The 25361-nt window shown below is 36.2% G+C and overlaps 1 protein-coding gene and 1 pseudogene across 2 annotated transcripts in view; one reads left to right on the top strand and one right to left on the bottom strand.

Moving 5' to 3' along the window:
- Positions 1–10759, bottom strand: part of LOC306882565 (WD repeat-containing protein 27-like) — a 50082-nt pseudogene extending 39323 nt beyond the window's left edge. The window contains exons 1-16 of the transcript in view: positions 10613–10759; positions 10048–10192; positions 9761–9885; positions 9162–9275; positions 8790–8841; positions 8605–8675; positions 8389–8515; positions 8170–8272; positions 7090–7187; positions 5929–6025; positions 5585–5656; positions 3041–3125; positions 2169–2240; positions 1968–2071; positions 1290–1379; positions 544–665 (exon numbers count right to left, since the gene is read on the bottom strand). The product of the transcript in view is annotated as a WD repeat-containing protein 27-like (transcript). The remainder of the gene's footprint in view (positions 1–543; positions 666–1289; positions 1380–1967; positions 2072–2168; positions 2241–3040; positions 3126–5584; positions 5657–5928; positions 6026–7089; positions 7188–8169; positions 8273–8388; positions 8516–8604; positions 8676–8789; positions 8842–9161; positions 9276–9760; positions 9886–10047; positions 10193–10612) is intronic.
- Positions 10760–12153: 1394 nt separating this feature from the next.
- Positions 12154–22108, top strand: memo1 (mediator of cell motility 1). The gene is made up of 9 exons (XM_079437430.1): positions 12154–12513; positions 15014–15095; positions 15184–15252; positions 15361–15473; positions 15817–15928; positions 17779–17921; positions 18786–18862; positions 19461–19565; positions 19858–22108. Exons 1-9 carry the CDS (start codon positions 12453–12455, stop codon positions 19987–19989), a joined length of 894 nt encoding a protein of 297 aa, XP_079293556.1. The 5' UTR covers positions 12154–12452; the 3' UTR covers positions 19990–22108.
- Positions 22109–25361: the final 3253 nt, after the last annotated feature.

The following is a 25361-nucleotide window of genomic DNA, read 5'->3' as shown; positions in this document are numbered from 1 at the left end:
CGCTTTCAACATTAAGTAGCTCTGTTTATTATTGCAGACTCAGGATTTTCTCTTTAATATAAATGACACAGACACTGATGCATTTGGTCATATTTGGCTCCAGATGCACACACAGATGCACAGGTCTAGGAGGCTGGGTGGGAAGACACCAGAGAGAAATTCTGAGCCAGAATGTGACTGAAGAAAACTGATTTGAATGAACTTCAGTTGTGTTGGGGGTTCTGGGAAAGAGGGAAATTAGGGTTTAGAGAGGTCTGCAAGTGTTTAGAGCACTGATGTGCTGACCAGGGGCCTGCACAGATGCCATTGACGTTCCAACAGAGGAACACTGCCAAGAGAAACACTTCCCACAGGCCTACGCATTCAAATGCAAATTAATTTTTTGAATCTTAAAACTTTTCTTCACATATTTCGCTTATTGTTTCACTCTGAGCTGGACTTGACAATAATTGTAGGTACTGCATAAGCTCAGAACTAATAGCACTTTTTAAATTGCTCATGTCAGTGCAAGGACTGTATTTGGTTTAATTGTTGATACGTTACCATGGTCAGAACAGGTTCAGAAGCATTTGTGGTCCAGATGCAAAGGGTGGGGTCCTCAGAGGTACTCAAAAACCACCGCTTACTGTGACTCCAGCATACAGTGTTCACAGCCTTACTGTGCCCTACAAAAAGAAAACAACAGAGCCACAATTTTGATGCCAAGGACCCCAAAAATAATGATCACCTTGCAAGGGACTCCCATACCATAAATACACAGGTATAGGCAGCTACAATACATACAATTATAAAATATTAAATAAGATTAATACATGTATTAGACTATCATTGGCCTGTGGCGATAACGTGATAGGTAGGTGGTCAGATACTTTCTTAACTGCTGTTTATTTTGTTATTGAGAGGAAAATGTGCAGCACGTATTAATATAATCATCTTAATGCCGCTCTCAGCAATGTGGGTGGCATTGTGATTTTCGCTAACAAGATATTGCTGCAAAGGCATTTCAAATAGCTATTAACCCTAAGAACGAAAAAGAACATTGCTGTGTGTATATCAGGCCATCAGTCCAATGAAAAGAGCACCTATTTCAGGTACAGGAAGGTCCTCCAAAAGGCAGAATTCCCCAAGTGTCAGTTTCAGCTGTCAGTATCAAGTGCTGTCAGAATGGCATGCAAAAATTGAATACTGAATCAATTCCTTGGTGCCATTCATTCAGGAAATGAAAATAAGAGACATGCAAAGGAATTTTACAAAAAATAAATACTACAGATTTGAAGCTCTCCCACTACCTGTGTAGACAGCTGGGTTGCTGGTGAGTGAAGAGTTGTACAACAAAACAGAACAGTCTCCAAGACCACACGCAATCTGCTTTCCGTCTCCTAGACACAAAAATAGAAAGTTAACAATCAAAAACGAAGGAATAATAATTAGTTAAAAACCGACGCTCCTCTGGCGCAAGTCTAAAATAACAACTACAGCACTCTTAAAAACAGATGTACATGACTTTATTGTGTTTAACTCCAGGAGTCTACTCGGGTTTGCTGCTGGTGCTACAGTATGGAGTCTTTATGTGAGACCACAGGAGAACCAAAAATGGGCAAATCAACAGGCAAATGATCGTTAGCCATGGCTATTAAGTGCTGTTGATTGTGCATAAAGCTGGAAAAGAAACTGTTTGCTATGCAAAGTTAAGCCAATGAAATTACAGCAGGATACTACAGTGCTACAAGGGTGAACTTTGTGTAGAAATTTGACCAGTTATAAAAACAAAAAAAATTTTTTTTATTTAAAAAATATATATTTTTAATGCATTTTACATTTTTTATGTTTTATTATTTGTTATTGTTGTAATATATATTTTAGGAATTATTAAAAATAATTCATACAGTGTGACATGATTTCTGGTTGTGCAGTACAAAGATATTTCACATGTTTAAATCCTAGTGTGATCCTATACTGTTCCTCACCTGAGTACTGTAGAGAGCTGACAGGGGTTGTGGAAACAGTCAAATGAGCATAAGGCATACATGGTGCTTCAAAATGTGAAGGATATTCACTTAAGAGGTGCTTCCTGTTGAAAAACAGTGCATAATTTTCAGCACAAGCTACAATGGTCTTATTCAGTACTACTGCATTCTTGAGACTCTGTACTGAAACTGACAGAATACTTACATATTTGTGCTAGTTGTTGCAAGTTGCTTTTCTTCTTAACATTGGTCTTTGGTCTAAACATGGTCCTACTATAAAAGAGATATATGTTATAGCTTATAATTCCTGAAAAAAACAAGAGAACATATCCTAGTTTTTCATAGACAGGATACTTGACTTGGTCACAAGCAGATGCAGCAACAACATTTGTGATGTTCTTTAAAGATTTACATTTAGTCATTTAGCAGATGCTTCCAAAGTGACTTACAAATGAGGAAATTGGAAGCAATCAAAATCAACAAAAGAGCAATGATATGAAGATGACTGCGATTCTACTAAAACAGACTGATGGTCTTTGACTGTTTGTTCATTCAGTGCATAATATTGAAATAAACAATATGGCAAAAATGGCATAAAAAGCCTTTCAGTAATGTGAGTCTAAGCAGGCCTGTACACTCCATGGAAACATAATTAAACAATGTTTAAATGAATGTTATGCTAGTGACCTCAGATTAAACTCCAAAGTTACAGCATGGAAGATATTAGGTGTGAGCACAATTAGTGTCATTATTTTAAGTCATGTTTAAAAAGGCTACCAGAACACATCCCGAGTAATTGTATCTATAGAATATCCTTCTTTGCCTGTTAATTTAGTTAATATGACATATGCAGCCTTCTATACATGTCTAACACTCTGATTACACACACTGAAGGGATTCATTTCACACATTTTCAGAATTTTGCACTCAACAGGGTGATTGAATGCTCACCACTGTTGCACATTAAACTCAAAAAATTCTACAATTGTCAAAGCCTGAAACTATGTGAACCATATAAAAGTAAACCTGAAACCATAAAGTTTGTTAGACTGCTGTATGGTCTACTGACTTACTGAGGAGCTGTATTGTATCCTGATGACTTCACTTGTGTGTGAAAAACCAAAGGCTGATCCTTTACAATCTTCTGACAGCTCACAGCTAGAAGACAAAAAGAGAACAGGTCAGTCACATAATTAAGCTTTGCCTGTATGCAGTCTGAACATTACTCATCTATCATAATTATGTACCACTAACACTATAATTTGAAATAAGCTTGATATAATAATATCAGTGACATTACTACACACTTAAACCATTTTGCTGATAATATATCAAGCTTATTTCAAATTATAGTGTTAGAGGCATACTATTATATTTCCTCCATTTTCATGACTCCTATATCACTCTAGAGTCTCTTTCTGCTCACATAATGAAATAATTTCAACTTAAACCATATTTCATGCCCATATATTTACTTATTCGGTAAAGGTTGATACTGTTCAATCAGCTTGTCATTATTGTAAAATATACCCTTTCAGGATCCACGCCATCTGATTGAGGTTTTTTTTCATACTAAGCTGCTGACTGTACATTATACTTTCTTAAAAGTCACTGACATGAAATTTATACAAATAAAACTTATTCAAACAGAAATTCATATTACAGTAAAAGATGTTATATGATACAACCTGAAGAACTGACATTTTTCCAAGTTTTCTTCACTTTAGTGAGCTCATTTTTTCCAGCTCCATTAAAACTAATGCACACGTTTCCAAAATTGGTTCTCCTGCCAACCACAGACTAAATGTATATTCTGAAAAGTGGCTAATAAATACAACTACTTCCTAAAGCAGAGGTTTCCAATCCTGCTCCTGGAGGGCCAATGTCCTGCAGAGTTTAGTTCTAATCTGTCCCAACACACTTGCCTGATGGTTTCTAGTTATCCTGAAAATGCTGATTAGCTGGTTCTGGTATGTTTAATTAGGACTGGAGCTAAACTCTGCAAGATAGTGGCCCTCCAAAAGCAGGACTGGACACATCACATCTGTAAAATCAGTAAAATTCATTAGTATGCCGTTTATTTTTGAGGTTTGAACTCAGTTCCTGTCTTTTGGTTTTGCTGTTTTCTTGGGAAACACTTCCAAATAACTTCAACGATTTCAAAATAAAAGATACCAGACTTGAAGCAAGACTGGGCCAAGAACCCTTTGTGAGAGCTGACTAAATTCCACCATATATTGAGCACAATCATTATTGTAATTACTTTAATAATACTAAAACAAATTAAAGCTGGTACTACAAATACAAATGGGGGAAAAAAAAACGTTTATGCGCTTTGGACAACATAAAGTTCCTGTCATGAGATCAATCAATAAGAAATCATGTATTCTTTAATAGATCATACTTATTACTGTGGTATCCCAAATTATTTCAGTTTACATTGGCAAAAAGTACTGAAACAGTGTACTGAAGAGAGATAGCCATTTCTGGTCATTGCCAACAAACCACATCCTGACATAACTCATCATTCAAGAATATGTCACACTGTTCTGAGATCAGCCTGTTATCAGACCTTCAATCACAGACCCTAAACTGCTGGATTCTGACTATAAGTGCATGTAAAAGCCCAGCAGAGTGAAAAAAAATGAGTTGTCCTAGTTATGGTATTGACTTAGGCCCCAGAAAAAGCTATGGAATAAATTTAAACCTCTGAGGACATGTAACTCTAGTAAGGAAGAGAAATAATGCCCATTTGGAAATGGAAGAAGAGCCTCCCTTTAGGGACAGAGAGAGAGAAATAATGATGATGGATTGCTTTTACATCCATGAGACATATAAAACTAAAACATCTTATTGCAGTTTAAACACTCAAAAAAGGCAAAAAGTGTCTGCAAGCTTACAAGGAAATACAAGAGGTCTAAAAGTATTTTGTAATTCCTTCTATTCGTTTTAATTTTGACAACAGGAAGGAGAAGGGATGTACTACCACAGGTCAGTGTGTGGGGCTGTGGGCTATAACATTTAGCACTTTTCTGAAGTTCTTGCAAAGTATAAGTGAGCATAAGAGACTTCTTTCAAAAACACATAAACAAAAAGATCTTACAGACCCCAATTTCTGAATAGCAGTGTAGCTTATAGTGCTACTCTAATGGGTACATTTTTTGTCTTTGGAAGGAAATGCAGTGATGAATCATGCAAATTAAGACCAAGATCATGTGTTAAGAAAATAAATAGGGTACATTTTGATTTAGTTTCTGTGCCTGGTCTCTTCATTCAGTGGTTATTAAAACCCTTTATCTTTGTGACCTCAGACACCAGCTGGCATCAGGCTTTTTTATAAAGAGTGACAATGTCATTTCCATGTATTTTAAAAGTATTTCTAACTACAGTATATAAACAATTCTGCTGTGCCTAGTGACAACTTTTTTTTTGAAAAGCTATAATGTGGTACAGACCTCCGCAAGGCCAGAAAGATTAACATCTTGGACAGTAATGAGTCAGCATCATAAATATTACCATTGGGGGTGTCAATGACATTGAAATGCTAGTTAATCCAAAGGATTTTTTTTTCTCTTTGGCAACAAAAAGTGTGCGTGTGTGGTTTTGTAAACTCCAACCGATATTTCTCTGAGGTTTTGGACCATGTTTTGCCAGCTCAGCATTCAGAGGGGACAGCCATCAGAGGAGAACTGAAAATAGAAGAAAAAACAACATAAATAGACTTCTGTTACTGGAAATAATAAAATACAGCATTTTCCATTGTGGTAGTTGACTCATCAAGAATAAGGTTAACAGTCTATAACAGACAATACGTCTACTGAAGATAATCCTGGCTAAAACCAAAATCAAGCATCGGGTAAATTATTCTTGGATGGTGCTCAAAATGACACCCTGCAAATCCAAGCACCACCTCAGGCCAGGATCAGGAGCCTCATAGAGATTGAAAGATGAGTGTTGTTACCTGGGCACAGCTGAAAGTTGCTCATCCACAGAGAGGCCCGTCGCCATCCTAAAGCAGAGCTCGTCCAGCCTGGCATTATTAACCTCTAAAAGGGCTACTGAAGTCCCAAATAGAGAAGTCACCAAACAACACATCTAAGCAGAAAGAAAGAAGCTGAGGGTAGTCCTCATGTAATACTGTCTCACACAGACCACTTTCCTCCCAGAATGCAAACCACAGCCAAATCTTGTAAAAGCTTTACATCTTAAATAATCCTGGCTTTGTGAAACCATAAACTGCTAACTGCAGGGCTGTAAAAATACCAAAGGTGCTATACATGTGAACTCTAGAGCGGCTTAAGGTTAAAGATATGGATCTTTAAAAATCTGTCAAAAAACTAAGAATACTGTAAATATATAAAATATTGTATTTGTATACATATTGCACAGATGCACAGACATGAAAAGTTAAGTTCATTAGAGATGGCCCATGACCCTGCCATTGAAACGCTTAGGTCACTTGTCAGGAAAAAAAAACTACCACTTCATTATTTTAAATATTTACATATTACAGCAATTATGTCTCAAAAAAAAGAAAAACATTGGGGAAAATTTTATGTTTCGAAATTTGATTTTGGTTTGGAATAAATGAGTGGTAAACCAGGAAGAATTAGTAAATTTGAAAACTAAACAGTCATTCTTCTTCAGAAAAACAGACAATGGCACCATGCTGGCACCATACTGATAGTGTATTTTCCCATGCTTCAAGTATTTTTAGGAAGCCATTTGTTATAATGTAAATCATGATGTTTATGCATATTTCTGAGGTGAATTTTGTTTTGAGGTTGCAAGATTTAACCAATGTTATCATTAAGTGTACAAGGACATGCACTGACTTTCTGCCATTCTCTTAAGTATCATAATCATGGAATATTCCATGCTAGAAGACTCAATCCTTATCTGGTTATCACACTCACACTCTCAGGTTTTATTGACCACTAAGGCCACTGTTGCATTTATTTGTATTATATTTTTTGCTATTAAAAAAAACATTTTTTAATATGTTACTATTTTTTTTTACTAATAAACATACTGAGGTAAAATATAATGGATCAAATATTTTCTAGAACAATTGCTAAATTTGAACCTAAAGCATGTTTACGTTTCAGAGTTAATTGAATACTTATGATGCCTGTGAGTGGAAGATTCATGAGAAGATCTGAAGTATCCAGGTCAAGCAGATATAATCCATCAGACCTCCCGATCCACAGACAACTTCCTCTATGGAAAAAGCACAAAGAAGAGACTATTTACAAAAAGACACTACAAAGAACTAAGGCCTGGTTAATGTAACAGGGTACATCAGAAAAGAAAAGAAAGAAAAAGATCTGTATTGTATAGACCTACTGTAGGAATTCACACCCACATTGCCACAAAGTCTCTATAGAGAACATCTATGAAAGCCTGTCATATTAAACTACAGTGGCAGAAACTATGATAAAGAGATTGCACAAGCTTACTCTAAAAGAGAACTGCACTAAAGCTTTGAAAAACTTGATTTAAGTCAGTGTCTTATTGCAGTGCAAATCATAACGTGGCAGAGGTCAAGGGTCATCACTCCTGTCCAATAAATTAGAGTTATTGGGTTAACATGTTGTTTTCTATGAATCACTATGAATCTGTGAATAACAATGTGAAGAATTCCTGCACAGTTAGTTAACTAAACATGAGTGTGTAAAAGAAAAAATTGTATTCATACATATTTCAAAGTTTTCAAGTTTTTAGTATTTCTGATTTTTGTGATTTTGCCTCTTCCTTGGCCTCCCTTACTTTATGGGTCTGCAGGCATTTCTCCACTAGTGTTTACAACATATGATATTACAAATTTCAGCATATAATGACGTTATGCGAAAGTTTTCAATTCACTCAACCATCTTGTTATAAAGCTGTAACTGCTGTTTGGACAGCATGAAACCATAAAGAGGAGCATAACGGCATCCTGATGGGACGTTTCCTGCTATGACCATAGAAAAATCTGTGGAAAAATTAGTTTTTTACGCCTCTGTAAAGACAGGTGCACCATGCTGTATACCTCTACCACAACTTTACAATGTCATGATGACTACTACAGTAACTACTGTTATCATACATACTTTGTGCTTGTGAATACATTTGGTCTGCCCTACATAATTTCTTACCCCAAAAATTCAACAATTGCCCAAGCAGATAAAGGTGAACAACAATAACAGAACAAAGACAGTACCTCTGCTGCAGGCCAGTATGACTGGACTGCAGTTTCTGTGCCCAGATTCTCAGAACAGGCTTTGCTGTCTCCACTGTTCCTCTCACATCATTACGAGTCATTCCTAGAAAAGCACACACATGAAGCTCAAGCAGATGTATCGTTTTCTGCAGTGAGGTAGGCACATGAAAAACACTATTTATACGCAGTCTGAATTGTGGCTTGTGGGTTTTTTCTAACCATCTGGTCTATTTTGAGGTGAGCAGGTTTTTCTGAGGTTTCTCTCATGCTTCTGTTCAAGCTTCGAAAGGTCCAGTTTTGTCACCAAGCAGTTATTGTGGTCCACAGGGAGAGTGTAGCACCAAAGCTTGATTTGGAAGAGATTCCAACATAAACAAAGTGATATATAGATTACACAAGAGAGCTTTAAAGTGTGTGTGTGTGTGTGTTACTCACCCGTCCGTCACCAGACCCTGTGATGAACTGACTGTTTTGCTCCATCAAGAACAGACCAAGCAGTGGATACACTGTGAAACAAAAACTTCAGCATCTTCACTACATATTCTCTACATTTACAGGCTATAAGTGAAGAACCTCAATTTCTGTTGTATAAATATTGGTGTTAATAACTATAACCCGACCTGATAAGACAGCAGATTCAAAGAGTATATCTCCCTTCTTCACATCCCAAATCTAATACAAAAAAAGAAAAAGAACTCATATGCACACATATATCTACAATATCTATCTATATATATATATATATATATATATTTCTCTCTTAATATACATATATATATATATCTTGTGCATATATATCTATATATGAAAATATATTTCACTACATATACAGTATATATGTGTGTGTGTGTGTGTGTGTGTGTGTATATAATAAAACATACATACATACATACATACATACATACATATATATTTTGATATATATATATATATATATATGTATATATATATATATATATATATATATATATAAAATGAAATAAAATCTGTACCTTAAATGTTCTGTCTTCTGATGTTGAGATGAGAAGATTAACGTCCCATGGACAGAACTCTGATCCAGTCACAGGACCAAGATGAGCTTTCAAAACTCCAGGCACCTCCTCTCTCTATGAGAATCACAAATACAGTGGCCCCAAGTTCTGGGTCTTCATTTAAAAATATGTTTATTGTTTTATAATTTGATTGAAACATGTTTTATTACATAATGTGGACATGTTCTTAAGTTTAAGTATGGCTTAAGCAGACAAATGCTGTTTGAATGAGATCATTTTATTTGATGGTCTCGTTCAAATGCTGTTTGAACGAGATAAGACCATTTATTTCTGATTTACAAGACAACAAGGGGCTTATTCTGATTTTTTTTTATTCCCTAATTTATTGCTGGTGTCATATGAGTATTTCAATGTCATCACTCATCTTCATGGGCTGGTCAATCACAGTCTGGGTAACGGAATGTTCTACATACAGACTTTGTTTGGCATTTCATCTGGAGATGGATCAAAAAAGGCATTTGTTTCCTTTTTACTGTTTCAGCATAACTGCTTTTGTTTTCGAATCACTGAATCAAAATCGTGTGTATCTTATTTCATACCTCTGCATTCAATAGAAACACTCTGGAGCCGGAGCATGCAGCCACTTTTGCGCTCAGTGGACACAGTGACAGATGCACCACCCTGCCGAGCAATGTGCCAACAACTCTACCTGAGGCAATTACACCTGGAACACAGATGTCATGTTTGGGAGATGGGACAAAAAAGTGATTGACAGAGAATATGTTCCAGAGCAAAGCATTCTTAGGTGTCACACTTTTATATGCTCAGCAGACGAGCAGAATTTTTCAGTCTGTTTCTGAATCAAGGTCTTTGCATACATTATTACCGTCTTTGATCAGTGTGTTGCAGCGATCAATTTCCCAGACGATAACATAACCTTCAGAAGCACTACAGAGGAGGAGACGATCTCTCACCATCCCAAACGCCATGGCAGACACATCACCATGGTGACCAGTGAGCTCCAAGGGAGGCTACAGGAAACATTAAAATAAGATTTAAATGGTAACTTAAATTTTTTAATGCTGTGCATCAATGTAGTCCTATTAAATGTTACAAATGATGGCACACATTTTACAGTTCTATTAAATGGCTATATTAACTCTTTTTATCCTCAGAAATGTAAAACAATCTATTATTATGGTATTGATGGTACTTGCGTTTATTCATAATTCATAGTCAAAAGATGTCATTAAACAAATATTTAAAATACACTGTCTTTACATAGTTTCTACATTAATTTGGAATGAAATGTGAAAATATATTTATGATCACAAATTTTAATGTTAGGTGCAATTAATTCCAGCAAAATATGTGGATTGGTTACTTTTTCAGTCAATTGACAATAATTATATATATTTGTTTATTGAAAATAGATACAGGTAAACAAAGACCTCCAGGTCATAAATCCTTATATTCTTGTCCTGCCATGGGACAGCACAGTGAGAAGGACAGCAGGCCAGCTGCAGGTGGGACAATGGCTAATCGCAAGTTCGAGAGAACCTCTCAGTAAAATACTGCACTGAGGCCGCAGCAGCCATGGAGATCCCAATAGTCCCCTATAACAACAAACAATGAGAAAATCTTAAATGTTTAGTGTGGCAAGATGACATCTAACTGACCCAGTTAAACGGCACATTCCATTAAAACAGTGAACAATGGTGCCATGAGATTTTTTTAAGCATCAGTGGATAGGATATCTACTATATTTTAATATAGCCTACTGTTTTCAATTTATGGGACTTACATGTTTATTAATAACTGTACACTAGCAAACTGGTCCCAAACTAGCCTCTAAGAGACAGCTTAAATGAAGACTTCTGAAGGTTACGCCCCCTGCTTTTACTGACTATCTGTTGAAAACTACTAACCCTTCATTGTTTTAGTTTTAGGCCCAAGGGACAATTGCTAAGGCGTATCCCTAAAGTCTTGTAATGATGGTTTGCTGGCTTAGACGATTTTATTTGTTTGTTTATTTATTAATTTTTGAGTACAGTGTACAGCGAAAAGAGTACATGCTGACATGATATACTAGAATTGTGGAAGGGTTGTGTCTCTGGCTTATTGTAGAGATAATGTCATGTCTATAAAAACAATAACTGTTGTTAAATTCTGTTTTAAAGACAAATACCTAACGACCTGACTGATTGATTTTACTTGGATGCATCCGTACTATTCGTAGAGCAGCAGATTTGTTCCCTGGTTTATTATTTACACAAACTGTCCGACCAACCTAGTACTAGTTAAAAAAAAAATGACAGGTAATTTATTTTCTATGCAACGATGTCCTCTGGTGGTAAACTGCAGTCATTCAGTCTGAATGTACATTGAAATTGTTACAATACTGAATATATTTTATAAATAATAAAAATAAATAATTGAAGCAGTAATAAGTCGTCGACGATGAACAGGTTATAGTTTCTTCTTGTAAAGAATATATAGATTTTGTCCAGATAGGTAACTGTATATCTCTTTTAATCCAAGCTCATTACAAAAATCCTGAAATGGGATAGATGTAGATATACATTTGTGAATATAAAATTGATAAGTTTTAGCATGTTGTCGATTCTTTTTATTTTGTTCACAATAACAAACGACGTCTTTAACAGTAAAATACAAAGTGTGCAATTTTACAATCATAAAACACACAATCACTCTTCTATTGTTTCACTTAAAAACTAATCTTAAATTTCTTCACTAAAAGTGTCTTTAACCCTATATTAATGTTATATATGCTACGTTTTCACCAACAAGCGATTTGTAAGTCCACGCCCACATCTGTCTTCCGCCAATGAGTGTCAGCCAAACACACTGAGCTATCCAATCATAAAAGCGTGATCTACATATGCATCCATTCGGAAACGCCCCTTATTCTAACCGACCAATCAGTCTTTCGCTTCAGTCAGTCAATCAACTCTCCCCACCCAGTTTTTCTGACAGAACGGAAGGCGAGATGGGCCAAACCAGCCCATCCGGATAACAGAGGCAAACTTGGCAGCGAGCGGATGAACTGGTCGGATCTTTGTTCTTCACAGCCAGACTATCAACCTCTTTATAATTTTGCGTATGCCTCACATTTATATCAAGATTATATAGAATACTCCTTCCCTGGGCACGCAGCTTCAGCACAGGCATATACTTTTTGAGCCAGCATATTTTCCTAGTGTTTTTAGTTAATTTTTCCCACTACCGACGAGGCTTTATTGGACCAAGATAGGCGGCGCGGGCACCAAGATGTCGAACCGGATGGTGTGCAGAGAAGCGAGCCACGCCGGCAGCTGGTACACGGCCTCAGGTAGAGCCAGAGACCCGAGAGCGGCCCGGGCCTGAGGTCCGGTGTGCTGCTTACACCAGTGTGTGTGTCTGGCAGTGTCTCAAAACCTAGTGAGCTGCCTATCTGGACAGCTTTTGGGACGTTCAGCACGCTCTAAAATGCTGCCTAGGTAACTTAGGCAGCTTACGTTGTTTTTAGACAGAGCCTGTGCGATCAGCTGGGAATTATTAAATAGCTGTGCCTAAAAAGGTTTAAAGACCACAGGGCGAGTTTCTTCATATTTGTGCCTTTTGCTGAACTTACGGTTTTTAAAAAAACGAACTAACTTTATTTTAAATGTGAACCGAAACATATTAACTTAGCTTTATTTCGTTAGAAAATCACTTTAAAGGGATTTAATTTTGCTCGGTTATTAATCTAAAAACAAAAAAGTGGGCCTCGTTCATGAAATGTCATTTAATTTGTCTTGGCATTTAGATGATTATTTTATGAATTGCTTTAAATGTTAAAATATATTTTTTTCTGTTTTTTATTGAGCAGACAGAAATAAAATTGCAATTAAATTCAAGGGCCATTATTTAAATCGACCGCGTTGTTTGTTTCTCTCATATTTGCCTGTTGTTGTTTATTTTTGTGTTTCTATTGTAAGTTAAATGTGTAGCTTCTGTGTGTAAAAGCAGCTGAGAACAAAACAGGCCAACAGTTAGCTGGTTAGCCTATAGCCGGTGTGTGTGTTTGTGTGTGTGTGAATCTCTCCAACAAGCCAACTACACAAACTAATACCACAGATTAATATACCATCCATGCTAACTTTACCCCAGCCCTACTTTACCGGATGAGTAAATCCAGATAGATTAACTTCAGAAGCCTGGATTTACCCTGCTAACGGCTAAAGCTATTTGATGAAGTTCATATGACAGCTGTGTTTTCATAGAGAATAAAACCATGTTTTTCATTAACACTGATGTCAAGTAATGCTGTGTTTATTGTTATACCGGTCAGCATTTATGTGCAGTTCCATTCCAGTAAATACAGTGAGCACAGTCAGCACATGAAAGTCTTTAGAGGGCCTGTGCTGTTTTTTTCCTCTCATGCAGCAACAAAGGATGCATGACAAAAGCCCAGTGCCCCACACACACACTAGATCACATATTTTTACACCGTAGAGAAGTCAGCATTGTGGCTTTTACATGATGAGCTGTATTTTGTAAGCTGTCACTATCTTTAGAGATCTTGTTTTGTTCAAAACACACATTTTTGAGTGTTTGCATACGAAGAAGGCTGGTCTCCCGCAAATAAATAATGTATATGTAATGTGTTGAAAAAAAGTCTGGTGGGTCCATACATGTATAAACATGCCTCTGTCTTCAGTTACAGTTTTCAGATAATGACTAGCTATTATTCATCTGGCAGTGATAACTCTGGCCAGTTATGAGTGTTTCAGTTGGACAAATTGTACAGTCAATGTATAAATATATTAGATTTTTGATATACTGCTATATTGGTATTCTTCATATATTAGACTCATATATTGACCATGTCTCGCAAACCTTTTACCATTTTTTAAAAAATATATACATTTTATATATTTATTCATCTGTATTCTTCATATGTGAGAGAATAAGCTATCTCTTACACTGCAATATATAAAAACAGCACTATAACCACAATCAACCACCTTTTTCTATAAATGCACGCATCAGCTATACAAATTCATATCAGTCAGACGTTAAAACGAATGCATTTGCACATGCATCAGTATTCAGACCTGACTGCTCTTTGGAATATCATTAGTGATGAAATGGTATGATTCATTACAGTGTAGAGATTTGATTATCAACTGCTAAAACTTGACCAAATTGGTTGTATTCTTATTATTCCTTTTACAGAATCAGCTGTAGTTCATCTGTTCACTGGTTCTCAAAACTGTTTATCTTGTCCTGTCAGACTCTGATAAGAAAGACATTAGAACTGGGACAATGGCACTGTCTGAGGCTGAAATATTGCTGGAATCAACATTCAAGACAGCCATTTCACATATTGCATCTTTCAGCATGTTACGGTACTGAGGTGATGATATGATGCATAAATATTTTTTTTACAGCATTGCAGTAATGAGATTTTTTTGTTTTGCGTTCTGGCAATAGAAATTAGGGAGGAAAATATGCTTATATTCATAGTGCTGTTTTTGTAACAGCGAAAGAGAAAATGTATGCTTTTGAGTCAACACTTATTTTACACAATATTTGTCCTGAAAAGAATCCATTAATAAAAATAATTATGCTAAAATAGGCTTCATTTTCTTGGTTTCTGTAAATATAGCAGAAATATATAATGAACATAGTCTTTATGTTATAGATAAAGCTTGGCTTGTAATGCTTTAACATATTTCTACATATTGAAAATGATACTGTACAAACTACATTTGGAAGACTTTCAAATAATCTTCCCAGCTGAAGTGTTGTAAAATTTTGTCTGCATCATATTTGCTAATGACATATTTCTCTGTCTTTGCGATTAGGATCCCAGCTTAACGCACAACTCGAGGGCTGGTTATCTCAAGCACAATCTACAGCCGGTCCAGCTAGAGCCATAATAGCACCGTAAGTGGAGTGAAAGCAGACAAACATCTTTTTTCTTCTTTCTGTTTCAGCTATCTTTTCTGCATTCTTAAACCACTGTCTTTTGCAGGCACGCTGGCTACACTTACTGCGGCGCGTGTGCTGCCCACGCCTACAAGCAGGTGGACCCCTCCATCACGTAAGTGTCTCTCCTGTCATCAGAGCTTCTTTAAATTGTCTTGAAGTAGCAGTAATGTTGAGTGTGCCGTGGGGAGAGAGGTAACCGCAGCGCTCTCTTATTCATCAGTCGGAGGGTGTTCATTCTTGGCCCCTCTCACCATGTGCCGCTGTCTCGCTGTGCCCTCTCCCCCGCCGAGGTCTACAGAACACCACTGTACGACCTGAGGCTCGACCAGAAGGGTAAGGAATCTCATTTTCTCCCTAGGCAGGATTAAATGCTGATTGAATAGCAATGCACAGAAAGGTGTCGCCCAGATTGTTTTTTTTTTATGTCTGGCTCATTTGCTCTCAAACTGAGCTTTGCAGAAGAGATTGCAACATTTTCAAGTTGTAAATGACTATATTTGTTATTATTCCATAGTGTTCTCTGGCTATAAACATAATGAATGTGCAAATAAATGTGAGAGATGATCTTTTATTTGATGGTGTTCATATTAATGAGGTTTTGTGTAATTATAACTCAATTATTCTCAATGCAAAACAAAGGCTTTAATTCCCACTGCCCCATCTCTTTCTCTGGCAGTTTACGCTGATCTGTGGAAAACAGGCATGTTTGAGAGGATGAGTCTGCAGACAGACGAAGATGAACACAGCATTGAGATGCACCTGCCTTATACCGCTAAAGCCATGGAGAGGTAACAACCAGATAATGAATATCTTCATCTTGACCCTTAAGGGAACAGTTCACCCATGGAAATTCTGTAATCATTTACTCAACATAATGTTGTTATAAACCTGAATGACTCTTTTTCTTCTGTGTAACACAAAAGAAGATGCTTTACAAAACTTCTCAGTGCTTTTTTCTCTCCATACAGTGAAAGTCAAAGGTGGTTCAGTGTTGTTTTGCACCCTATTGTCTCACAAAACCAGTTCTTCAGAATCAAAATAATTCTTGTTCCACTGTAGAAAATCATTCATACACGTTTGGGACATCATGCGTTATCCACTGAATACCTTGGATTCTGGGAAGATTCAGACAAAAAAAAACACTACCAAAAGTTTTTTTTTTTTTTTTTTTTTTTAAAGTTAATACTTAGAATTTAATATTTAAATTGATTAAACATGACAGTAAAGACTTTTAGATTGTTACAAAAATCTATATTTCAAATATATATTTTTTAAAACCTTAAAAAAGCTAGTAAAATATAAAAATACTGTGTTTTTTAAACATTGATAATAAATGTTTGAGAACTTAATCTGAATATTAGCATGATTTCTTAAGGATCATGTGACAAGAAAGACTGGAGAAATGGCTGCTGAAAATTCAGCTTTGTCATAACAGGAATGAATTATGGTAGTTAAATATAACACAGTTATTCTTAATTGTAATAATATTTCACAGTATTACTGCTTTTTTTAAGTACTGTTTCTAAGTAAATGTTAACTTGGTGAGCATTACCGCCTTTCAAAAAAGCATAAAATCTTACAGACCTAAAATGTTTAAACTTTAGTTTATACAACTTTTATTTAGAAAATAAAGCGCAAATGCAAGTGGCTTCTCTGAGGGAACCAAGGTCATAGGTGTTGCTTGCAAAGTCTTATCTTTTGCTTTTTAACCTTGTGTCAAAAGGATATATGATATAACCCAGGGTTCCTCAAATCTTTCCCTGGAGGGCCAATCTGCTGCTGAGTTTAGCTCCAACCCTGATCAAACTCACCTACCTGTGATTTTTCTAATGATCTTGAAGACTCTGATTAGCATGCTCAGGTGTGTTTGATTGGGGTTAGAGCTAAACTCAGCAGGAGTGGGCCAGATTTGAGGATCCCTGATATAGCCCTTTGTGGTTTCCTCTAATTATCTTATGTAGTCTCTCTATAAGACATACACGTCCTTTTGAAGTATAGAGTCTTCGCAGGGAAAGAAATGTAAAGAGAAGGAAGAAGGATCTATCAAGGTTTCACCTCATCTCTATGCAGAGGCCATGAGCAGCATTATTGACCCATAGTCGCACTCTCATGGTCATTCATCTCTGCCAGATCCACTAATTATGTTGTCAGGATCTTTTTACCTAGTGTGGTGCCTCTAATTAGTTTGCTGTGATGGATGCTCTGTTGTTTTTTTGCATTTTTAATTTTTTGTTTATGTTTTTTATATTAATGCAGGAGCCAACAACCGCTTCTATTATTCCATTCAAATATTACAGTATGTGGGCATAGAAAAGTTCACATCCCCTCAATTTGTTTGATTAGACATCTGGGTAATCTTTTTTTCCACTAGCCTTCCAATTAGTTGTTGAGCAGCTCTAATATTTCTAAAGGTTTTCAGCATTTTTTATTTCATTTTTTTGCACCACATTTTATTCTCACGCCTCTGCAATTTAGGAAACTGAAAACCTTTGTAGAGCTATTGATTTGACATGGCCATGGATTTTAGTGAGTGATGCAAAATTCTTTGACAAAATAATATTTACAAACATGCAAATGTCAAATCTCCATCTGGGACTTGACAAATGATTGTGTTTTGTGCTTTGTTTTTCAAAAACAGCCATAAAGATGAGTTCAGCATCGTCCCTGTACTGGTGGGAGCTCTGAGTGAATCTAAAGAGCAGGAATATGGCAAGCTGCTTAGCAAATATCTGGCTGACCCTTCTAATCTTTTCATCATCTCCTCTGACTTCTGCCACTGGGGTTTGTGTCCACTCACACACTTTAATTTTTCAACTGTCAAAAAATTGAAAATAGTTTATCAATTATAGTCAGTAATCGGTGAAATATTTCCTGTTTGTTGTCATGAGATGTAGTGCAGACATCTTGCCAACAATAAATCTACTAAGGTTTGCATCGATTAGTGGTTTAGTTCTGGCACTTGTCGACACTTTGGATCTGTGTTGATTAATCTCATGACTTTCTGTAGTTTTTGAATGCTTGGCATCAGTTTTTTTCTTTTTATTCAGTATGCATCAATTTAGCTATATACACGTAACAGTATGTGCATATTTATGCATATAATACAAATACACTTAACACAAACTATATATACTGTAATTGCCAAGGCCTTAGACAACAAATGAAAAATCTCTCTCTCTCGCTCTCTCTCTCTCTCTCTCTCTCTCTCTCTCTCTCTATATATATATATATATATATATAATTTCCAATAATCGAAAGGCATGACATTGGTTTGATAGTTTACTTGGAATTATGCAAAAACCATTCTAAATCAAGTGTCACTCAAATTATTGATGATGAAAGCAGCATAAATCTGGTACAGAAGATATACATGCTTTCACTTCTCATCCAAATCATGTCGGCATCACAGACATTCTCTCCACTCTCGTACTCTCCATCAATGTGCTAGACTTGCCAGAAACACAGGATGCCTACTGCTTACATAGGCAGCTGACTTCAATGGCAGCATTCTAATTGAAATTAAACCTCATAAGTGAGTGTTTCGAAATGCTCTAAATAGGTAGGAACCCATACAAATATCCCTTTTGGTTTTTATGTGCCTTCCCTGGTTAATTGATTGTTGAACCTTTTATGTCTATTCTGCAGGTCAACGTTTCCGCTACACCTACTACGATGAAAGTCAAGGGGAGATCTACAGATCTATCGAGCACCTTGACAAAATGGTAAACCTGTTTCTACTCCCCTTTCCCTCTGGCAACTCATTTAATGTCTGACATGTGAGGTTTACTTGCAAGTAACCCGTTCTGGTTTGTGAGAGACAATGTGCTAATCCTATCGGTGGTTCTAGAAAAAAAAGGTGATGGAATTTTTCTCCAAGCTAAAGAGTCATTGTTATGGTTACTGTGTCGTGGAAGTCGGCAATTCAAAGAACAACTTTAATACTTTCCACCCATGACAGTCTGTCAAATAGCAGATGTTCTTAGCAACCCAAACCTCATTAAAGGCTTACCAACTGGGCAAGTACTTCTGTCTCCGTAGGGTAATTTAATGGACAAGGATCTCGTTTGATCTGGAGCTCCTATGAAATATCAATTCGTTATTGTGTTACTGAAAATCCATCTTGCTTTTGGAAAGTTGATTATATTATATCAAGATGTTGCGTTGTTCAATTAAACCACACCAGATGTCAAATGCAACAATAGACAGTCATAAATAAAACAAAAATAAAAATTACATCATTATTAACGCCAGTAATGGGAAAGCTTTATTGATGTCAGTGAAATGTATGCATGTTCATTTCCTTTATTTTTTTATTTTTAGGGAATGGGAATTATAGAACAGTTGGACCCCATTTCCTTTAGCAATTATTTGAAGAAATATCATAATACTATTTGTGGTCGCCATCCCATCGGTGTTCTTCTAAATGTAAGTATCTAATGAATGATTCATATGAACGACTTCATTCATTTTATTTAGCAAACCACTGTCGACTCAATAAAGCAAAAGCAAAATAATGCAAATAATGGTTAGTCCGTAAGCATGGTAATTAGCTTAGCACTTAACTGTAGCAGAGCTTTTATTAATGTCTTTTTTTCCCCCCCAACTAAAGTCTTGCCAACTTCCCGCTCTTTCATTATGAAGCTGTTAAGATTATAGTTGTCAGTCTAAAAGCAACTCTTTAGTGTTGACTCTCCATTGTTTCTCCTCACTCCATCAGGCTGTGGCGGAACTGAAAAAGAACGGCGTAGACATGAACTTCTCTTTCCTAAACTATGCGCAGTCGAGCCAGTGTCGAAACTGGTCGGACAGCTCTGTGAGTTACGCTGCTGGAGCTCTCGTCGTTCATTGAGGTGAACTTTCCCAGGAGCTGTGGAGCCTCCTAGAAGACCCCAGGCCCTCCCACCCGTATCCCCATCCTCCCTCGCCTCTTCTATAGGAAGGACATACAAAGCTTGTCGCAGCTGGGAATCCTCAGACATACCCCGAATCCAGATGTAACGTTAAGATACTAACCTCCTCTTCCTACAGCTTTCCCTGTACCCCGTTTTCCACTTGAGGCACCTCGGATGATGCTACAGCTTGAAGTACAGCTGCAGTTGTGGGTGTTGCAAGGTCAGATTTTTGGTTGGTTTTTTTCTTGTTTGTTTGGGGGGGGGTCTTAATGAGGCAAAATCCACTTTTGACCCTCCAAGGACGTTAGGTGTCCGAAGAGCCCTTGTGTAATTTAAAAGCAAGACACAATTAAAGTTTAAATAAAAGAAATAAAACATCGACATTGCACTCTTTTTGCAAGTCTGCATATATAATCTACATAACGTCTCACCTAATGATAAATAATGAGAAAAAGGAAGTTGACGGAGTATGTCCATGTACACCCTGAAAATTGTAGTAATAGCTACTGCGTTGGTCCTGTTGTAGTTTTTAAAGGGCTACACAATACCCACTAACCCTCCACTGTTCTGGATATACCAAAAAACAGTTTTTCTTTCATCTAATCTTTTATTGTAGTCAAATATATATTTTTTTCTTTCTGATTCTTATATTCCGTTCTGTTTATTTTCCCTTTGTGATTACCATTATTTAGCTTTCTAGTTTTACTATGCGTTTGACATATAATCTCAAACTGTGTGGAAGCATATAGTAGTATTTGAAGTCTACAGGAAGTGCAGTACAGTTCAGACTGCCTCAAAATGGCTGTTCTATCCCTTCAACCCCAAAACTTTTCAATCGTAAGGGGGGGGGGCATTTAGGTTATTCTGAAACAATTTTATTTTCTCATGCAAGTTAGCAGCCATGTTTAACAGCTGACTAGTAGTTAGTGATGCTCACCCGTATCGAGGAACTGCCGGAGGTGGATTTACTGAACGGCGTAGGCATTTTGTCTGGCTTTCCTCCTTAACCCATCTACTCCCAAAGAGCACAATGCAGCAAGATTTTTCCTGGGTAACCATAGAATGGAAAATGGCAAGGCTTCAGTACATCCCCATCAAGGTTTGAATGTCTCAAACTAGATCCTCAAACAGAAAACAGACAAAGCATGTCACACCATGCAGATGTGCCTTGGGTCAGTGTTAAACATGTTTGTTTTTTGTTTTTGGTCCTGTGCTTTCCACCCTTGTTCACCCTTCATTTACCCACTAAAAAGACTTGATTTAGTCTGTGTTCAATCCGTTTTCGTTGTTTAGGGGAAGAGATTCATCAGCTTCACCCAGCACAACACCTGTTCTTGTACTGTTAGAATTGTTTAAAATGTTATTTTTATTTTAGTACCGTTTATTATTATTCTAACTATTATTGCTAGAAATGAACACGTTGTCAAACCTATGTCGAAATTAATTGAAGCGCTCCTTAGCGGAGTCATTTTTGAATCTCAGGTTACATTGAAGCATTATAGAATTATCGCCAGATATGACAAGGGTCATGGCTGATGTTGCAAAGAAACAATAAAGTGTAATGACAAACGTTACTGTGCTTTGGTTTCTTGTGTTACTGTTTGCGATTCCTTTCTGTGTTTGTGACATGTTTACGAGCAGTTGAGTTATTGGAGTCAGAGTTGGCCAAGATGAATTAAAAATGCCATGAATTATAACATGAGTCTTGTGCTTCTGTCCCAGTGTCTCTGCCATTTCTTTTCTAATTGACGGATAGCGGAATCACGGATATGAGGGTTTTAACCACATTCTATTCTGTAGTAAGCAAAATAAACGTGTAAGTTGAAAGGTTTTTTTGGGCAGTAAAAGCAATCCTCATCATGTTTCCCAGTCATGAGGATATTATTGCTACCATTTGAATTTTGCATTTTTGCAATTTTATCTTCAAATGTAACCATTCTTAACCTGTCTTGACAAGCAATTGCAGAAAATTGCTTAAAAAAAAAAAGTAAAATAAAAAAAAATAAAAAAATGCTGTTCTTTTGAGCTTTTGCACAACTGTTTTCAACTCTGATAATAAATGTTGAGAAGCAAATCAGCATTTCAGAATGATTTTTGAAGGATCATGTGACACTGAAGACTGGAGCAATGATGCTGAAAATTCAGCCTTGCCATCACAGGAGTAAATTACATTACAAATATATTAAAATAGAAAACAGTTATTTTAAATTTTCACAATATTACATTTTTCACTGTATTTTTGATTAAATAAATGCAACCTTATTTAGCATTAGAGACATCTTTCAAAAAAAAAAAAAAATCTTATCATCCCCAACACTTTTGAATGGTAGTGTGAAGGCTTAAATTAATAAAAGCAGACATGAAATACTTTTATTGAATTGCTTTTGCAGATGTGCTTTTATATTGAAAACAGACCTGTCATGTTCTGCTTATCCAGCTTCATGCAACTGTCACATTATCGTGCATGTATTTAGACAAGCTTACCTTTTAATTTTGTGTGCTATGCAGCAAAATTCCTGTGGGATGAAAACTTCCTATTTATTTTTGGTTTATTTATTTGCATGGATGTTGCCTGCTTTAGATATCAAAGATCATAAAACAATCCCAGACTCCTTATGGATGTAGATTTTGACTGAAGCAGGGGCTGAGGAAATTAATACTGTCATAAATTTTTTTCAGGTATTAGGTGGCATTTGTTTTGTGTAACTAGTACCTTCAAACTACAGCTCACACAATTGTTTTTCACTTTTTATAATTATTCCTTTTATTTGACCCTTCTTTGAAATTTGATTTGTGATTAGAATTTATTCTGTATTAAAACAATCAGATATTTACGTTTTTTAAATTTTTTTACAAGACGGGGAACAAGAGATGGCTCAACAAATATTACTTCAGCTCAACAAATATTACTTCAGATCAACAAATATTACTTCAGATCAACAAATATTACTTCATTAATCTGTTCTCAAGTTGACATTTTTGTTGTCAAGTTGACAATCAGCATTGACATTTCAAATCTCCTGAGCCATTTCAGGTCACAGTGAACACATTTGAGTGAAGTGAACATTTGAGAATTGTTTTGGACACAGCTGTCAGCTTCTAAATGACTGCAGTGTTGGTCCCCAGCTTATACCATGTTTTGAAACCAAATGGAAAACTCGTTAATTGGGTTAACCCTCTGGTTGTGTTCGGGTCAAATTGACCTGGAGAAGATTTTCTTCTTTCTGAAAATACTAGTTAACGTTTTCACATTGGACTCAAACTTTTGTTCACACAGGGCAAAACTTTTTTTACTTTTTTTATTTAATTGTTTTAGAATTTCCGTGGATTTTATTTCACCTATTCACAATTGTGGTGTTCCCGGTCAAAAATTACCGGACTCCAAACAATTGCTTGCAAATCTCTAATTTTGCTCTATTATCAACAAATATTGGATTCATTCTTTTTGCCAACAAGTCAATGCAGGCTAAAGAAGGCAGTTTGAGCATGTGTGTGATAGAGAGAGAGAGTTATCATAAAAGCATATTGCATGCAGTTCAGGGTAGGATGAAATAGGTGTTATACTCACATGTTATACTCACAATAGTTTGTATGCATGGATGTGTGTGTGTGTGATAGTGTGAGCATACATGCATCCACACACGCACAGGTCCAAGGCCTTTATGTTGGCAAGCACAACATGCTCCTGAACACTGTTTCTCTTACTTTCATTCTTCCCCATTCACTTTCAGTGGCCGGCCATTTTTGACCTGATTTCAAATTATGCTGCGCTTTATGCATTTGCCCACTGTCATATTCATGTCATTTTCACTGTGCGCTGTATGTAAAATGAGCGTTACTTTGGCTGTATTCGAAAAAATATGATTCCCAAAGCACACAAACTTCCCAGAATGCTTATTGCCCTGTTGCTTATTAATTATATTTTTATTAAATATTTTTTTATTTGTGAAAAATACTTTGTCATCTCATGTAGAAGTATGTTTATTTTACACATTTATTTTAATCCATTTTGAAATGATTTCAAATTTCTTAAATATTAATTAAAATCAATAAAATTATATCGGCTTTATACCGGCCATCGGCCACCATGCTTTCCAAGATATCAGCATTGGCTGTCAAAAAAACAATATCGGTCGACCACTACACAAAACCAGTCCTAAATGAAAGAAAACAAGTTGACAAAGAGATTGAATCCAATATTTGGTGATAATATTGCATAATGAGAGATTTCTAAGCAATTGTTTGGAGTCCAGTCTTTTTTGACAGGGAACACGCGTGACAGGAATCCGAACACAACCAGAGGGTTAATCTGTTTTGAATTTCAAATACTGGTCCAATTGTTAATTGTTTTAATTTTTGCAAGGCAGGTAAATATGCTTTTAGAAATCAACGTCAATCAAAATGAAGTAGCTTAATGCTCTCTGCTGATTTTTTAAATTGAAATAATGATAGAGGGTTATTTTTATACATCAGTTTAGTCAGGCTGTAAAATTGTATTCTTTTAAGCGTTTCCTTGGAAACATAATTGGAAGACTGGGATTTTTTGAGCACCCTGTTGTTTTAAGTGACTTTTATTCAGTGACTGCTTTTTATCGGGGACATAAACGCTGAAAGGTTATTGGCAATATGGATAAATGGTGCAAGGGGAAATGCATCCTGCTGTTTGATGAAGTTCTCTACATCAGCATTCTCAGCGCGTGCTCCCTTAATTACAGGAAAAAACAACCTGTTGTGAGCTATAGAGGTAGACGCATGCTTTTCTGAAAGTCAACTGAATTCATCATACCATAACCTCAGGGACGTATGATTTGGAAATACTTTTTCCACAATTTGTAAATGGTCTGAACGTATTGTATAATGATTATGCTAAAGTGTTTAGGGAAATAAACCTGAAGAAACCTCCTGGTGAACCTCTTTTAAAAAGAGAAACTCACAAGATGGAACACATAAGTACACACAAAATGTATATTTAAGTATAATCTGAAGAATTACTGTTATCTCAATATTAATATGAAATAATATAATAATTAAACACATTTAACTGTGAGTTTCCTTTAGTGCACATTTGAGGAACCATCAAATGGTGCCTAAAGTTCCCCAAATGGTTCTGCCAGAGTGGAAACATAAGGAAACCCAAATGGTGCCTGAAATATCTTTTTAGTTTTACAGTCTGAGATGGGATTTCCTTTTGAAAAGTATTAATATTTGTGCCAAAACAAGCATAAAGGAAAAAAAAAACACCCGTTTGCCTTCCGGAAATCAGATGATACGCAAAATAATTAGCCCTTTCTCCAATAGTATTGTATGCTTTGATTTGTGTAAACAGGTT

This window comes from Barbus barbus, assembly GCF_936440315.1.
Source record: "Barbus barbus genome assembly, chromosome: 16".
NCBI classification, from domain to species: Eukaryota; Metazoa; Chordata; class Actinopteri; order Cypriniformes; family Cyprinidae; genus Barbus; species Barbus barbus.
The sequence above is the reverse complement of the archived record's forward strand: the minus strand, read 5'-3'. Positions and strand labels throughout refer to the sequence as shown.

Bases quoted from the DNA above. Each gene is read 5' to 3' on its own strand.
- memo1 (XM_079437430.1), top strand. From the start codon at position 12,453: ATGTCGAACCGGATGGTGTGCAGAGAAGCGAGCCACGCCGGCAGCTGG. The intron at 15,474-15,816 runs GTAAGGAATCTC...TTTCTCTGGCAG, and splicing joins CCTGAGGCTCGACCAGAAGG to TTTACGCTGATCTGTGGAAA. The intron at 18,863-19,460 runs GTAAACCTGTTT...TTTTATTTTTAG, and splicing joins TCGAGCACCTTGACAAAATG to GGAATGGGAATTATAGAACA.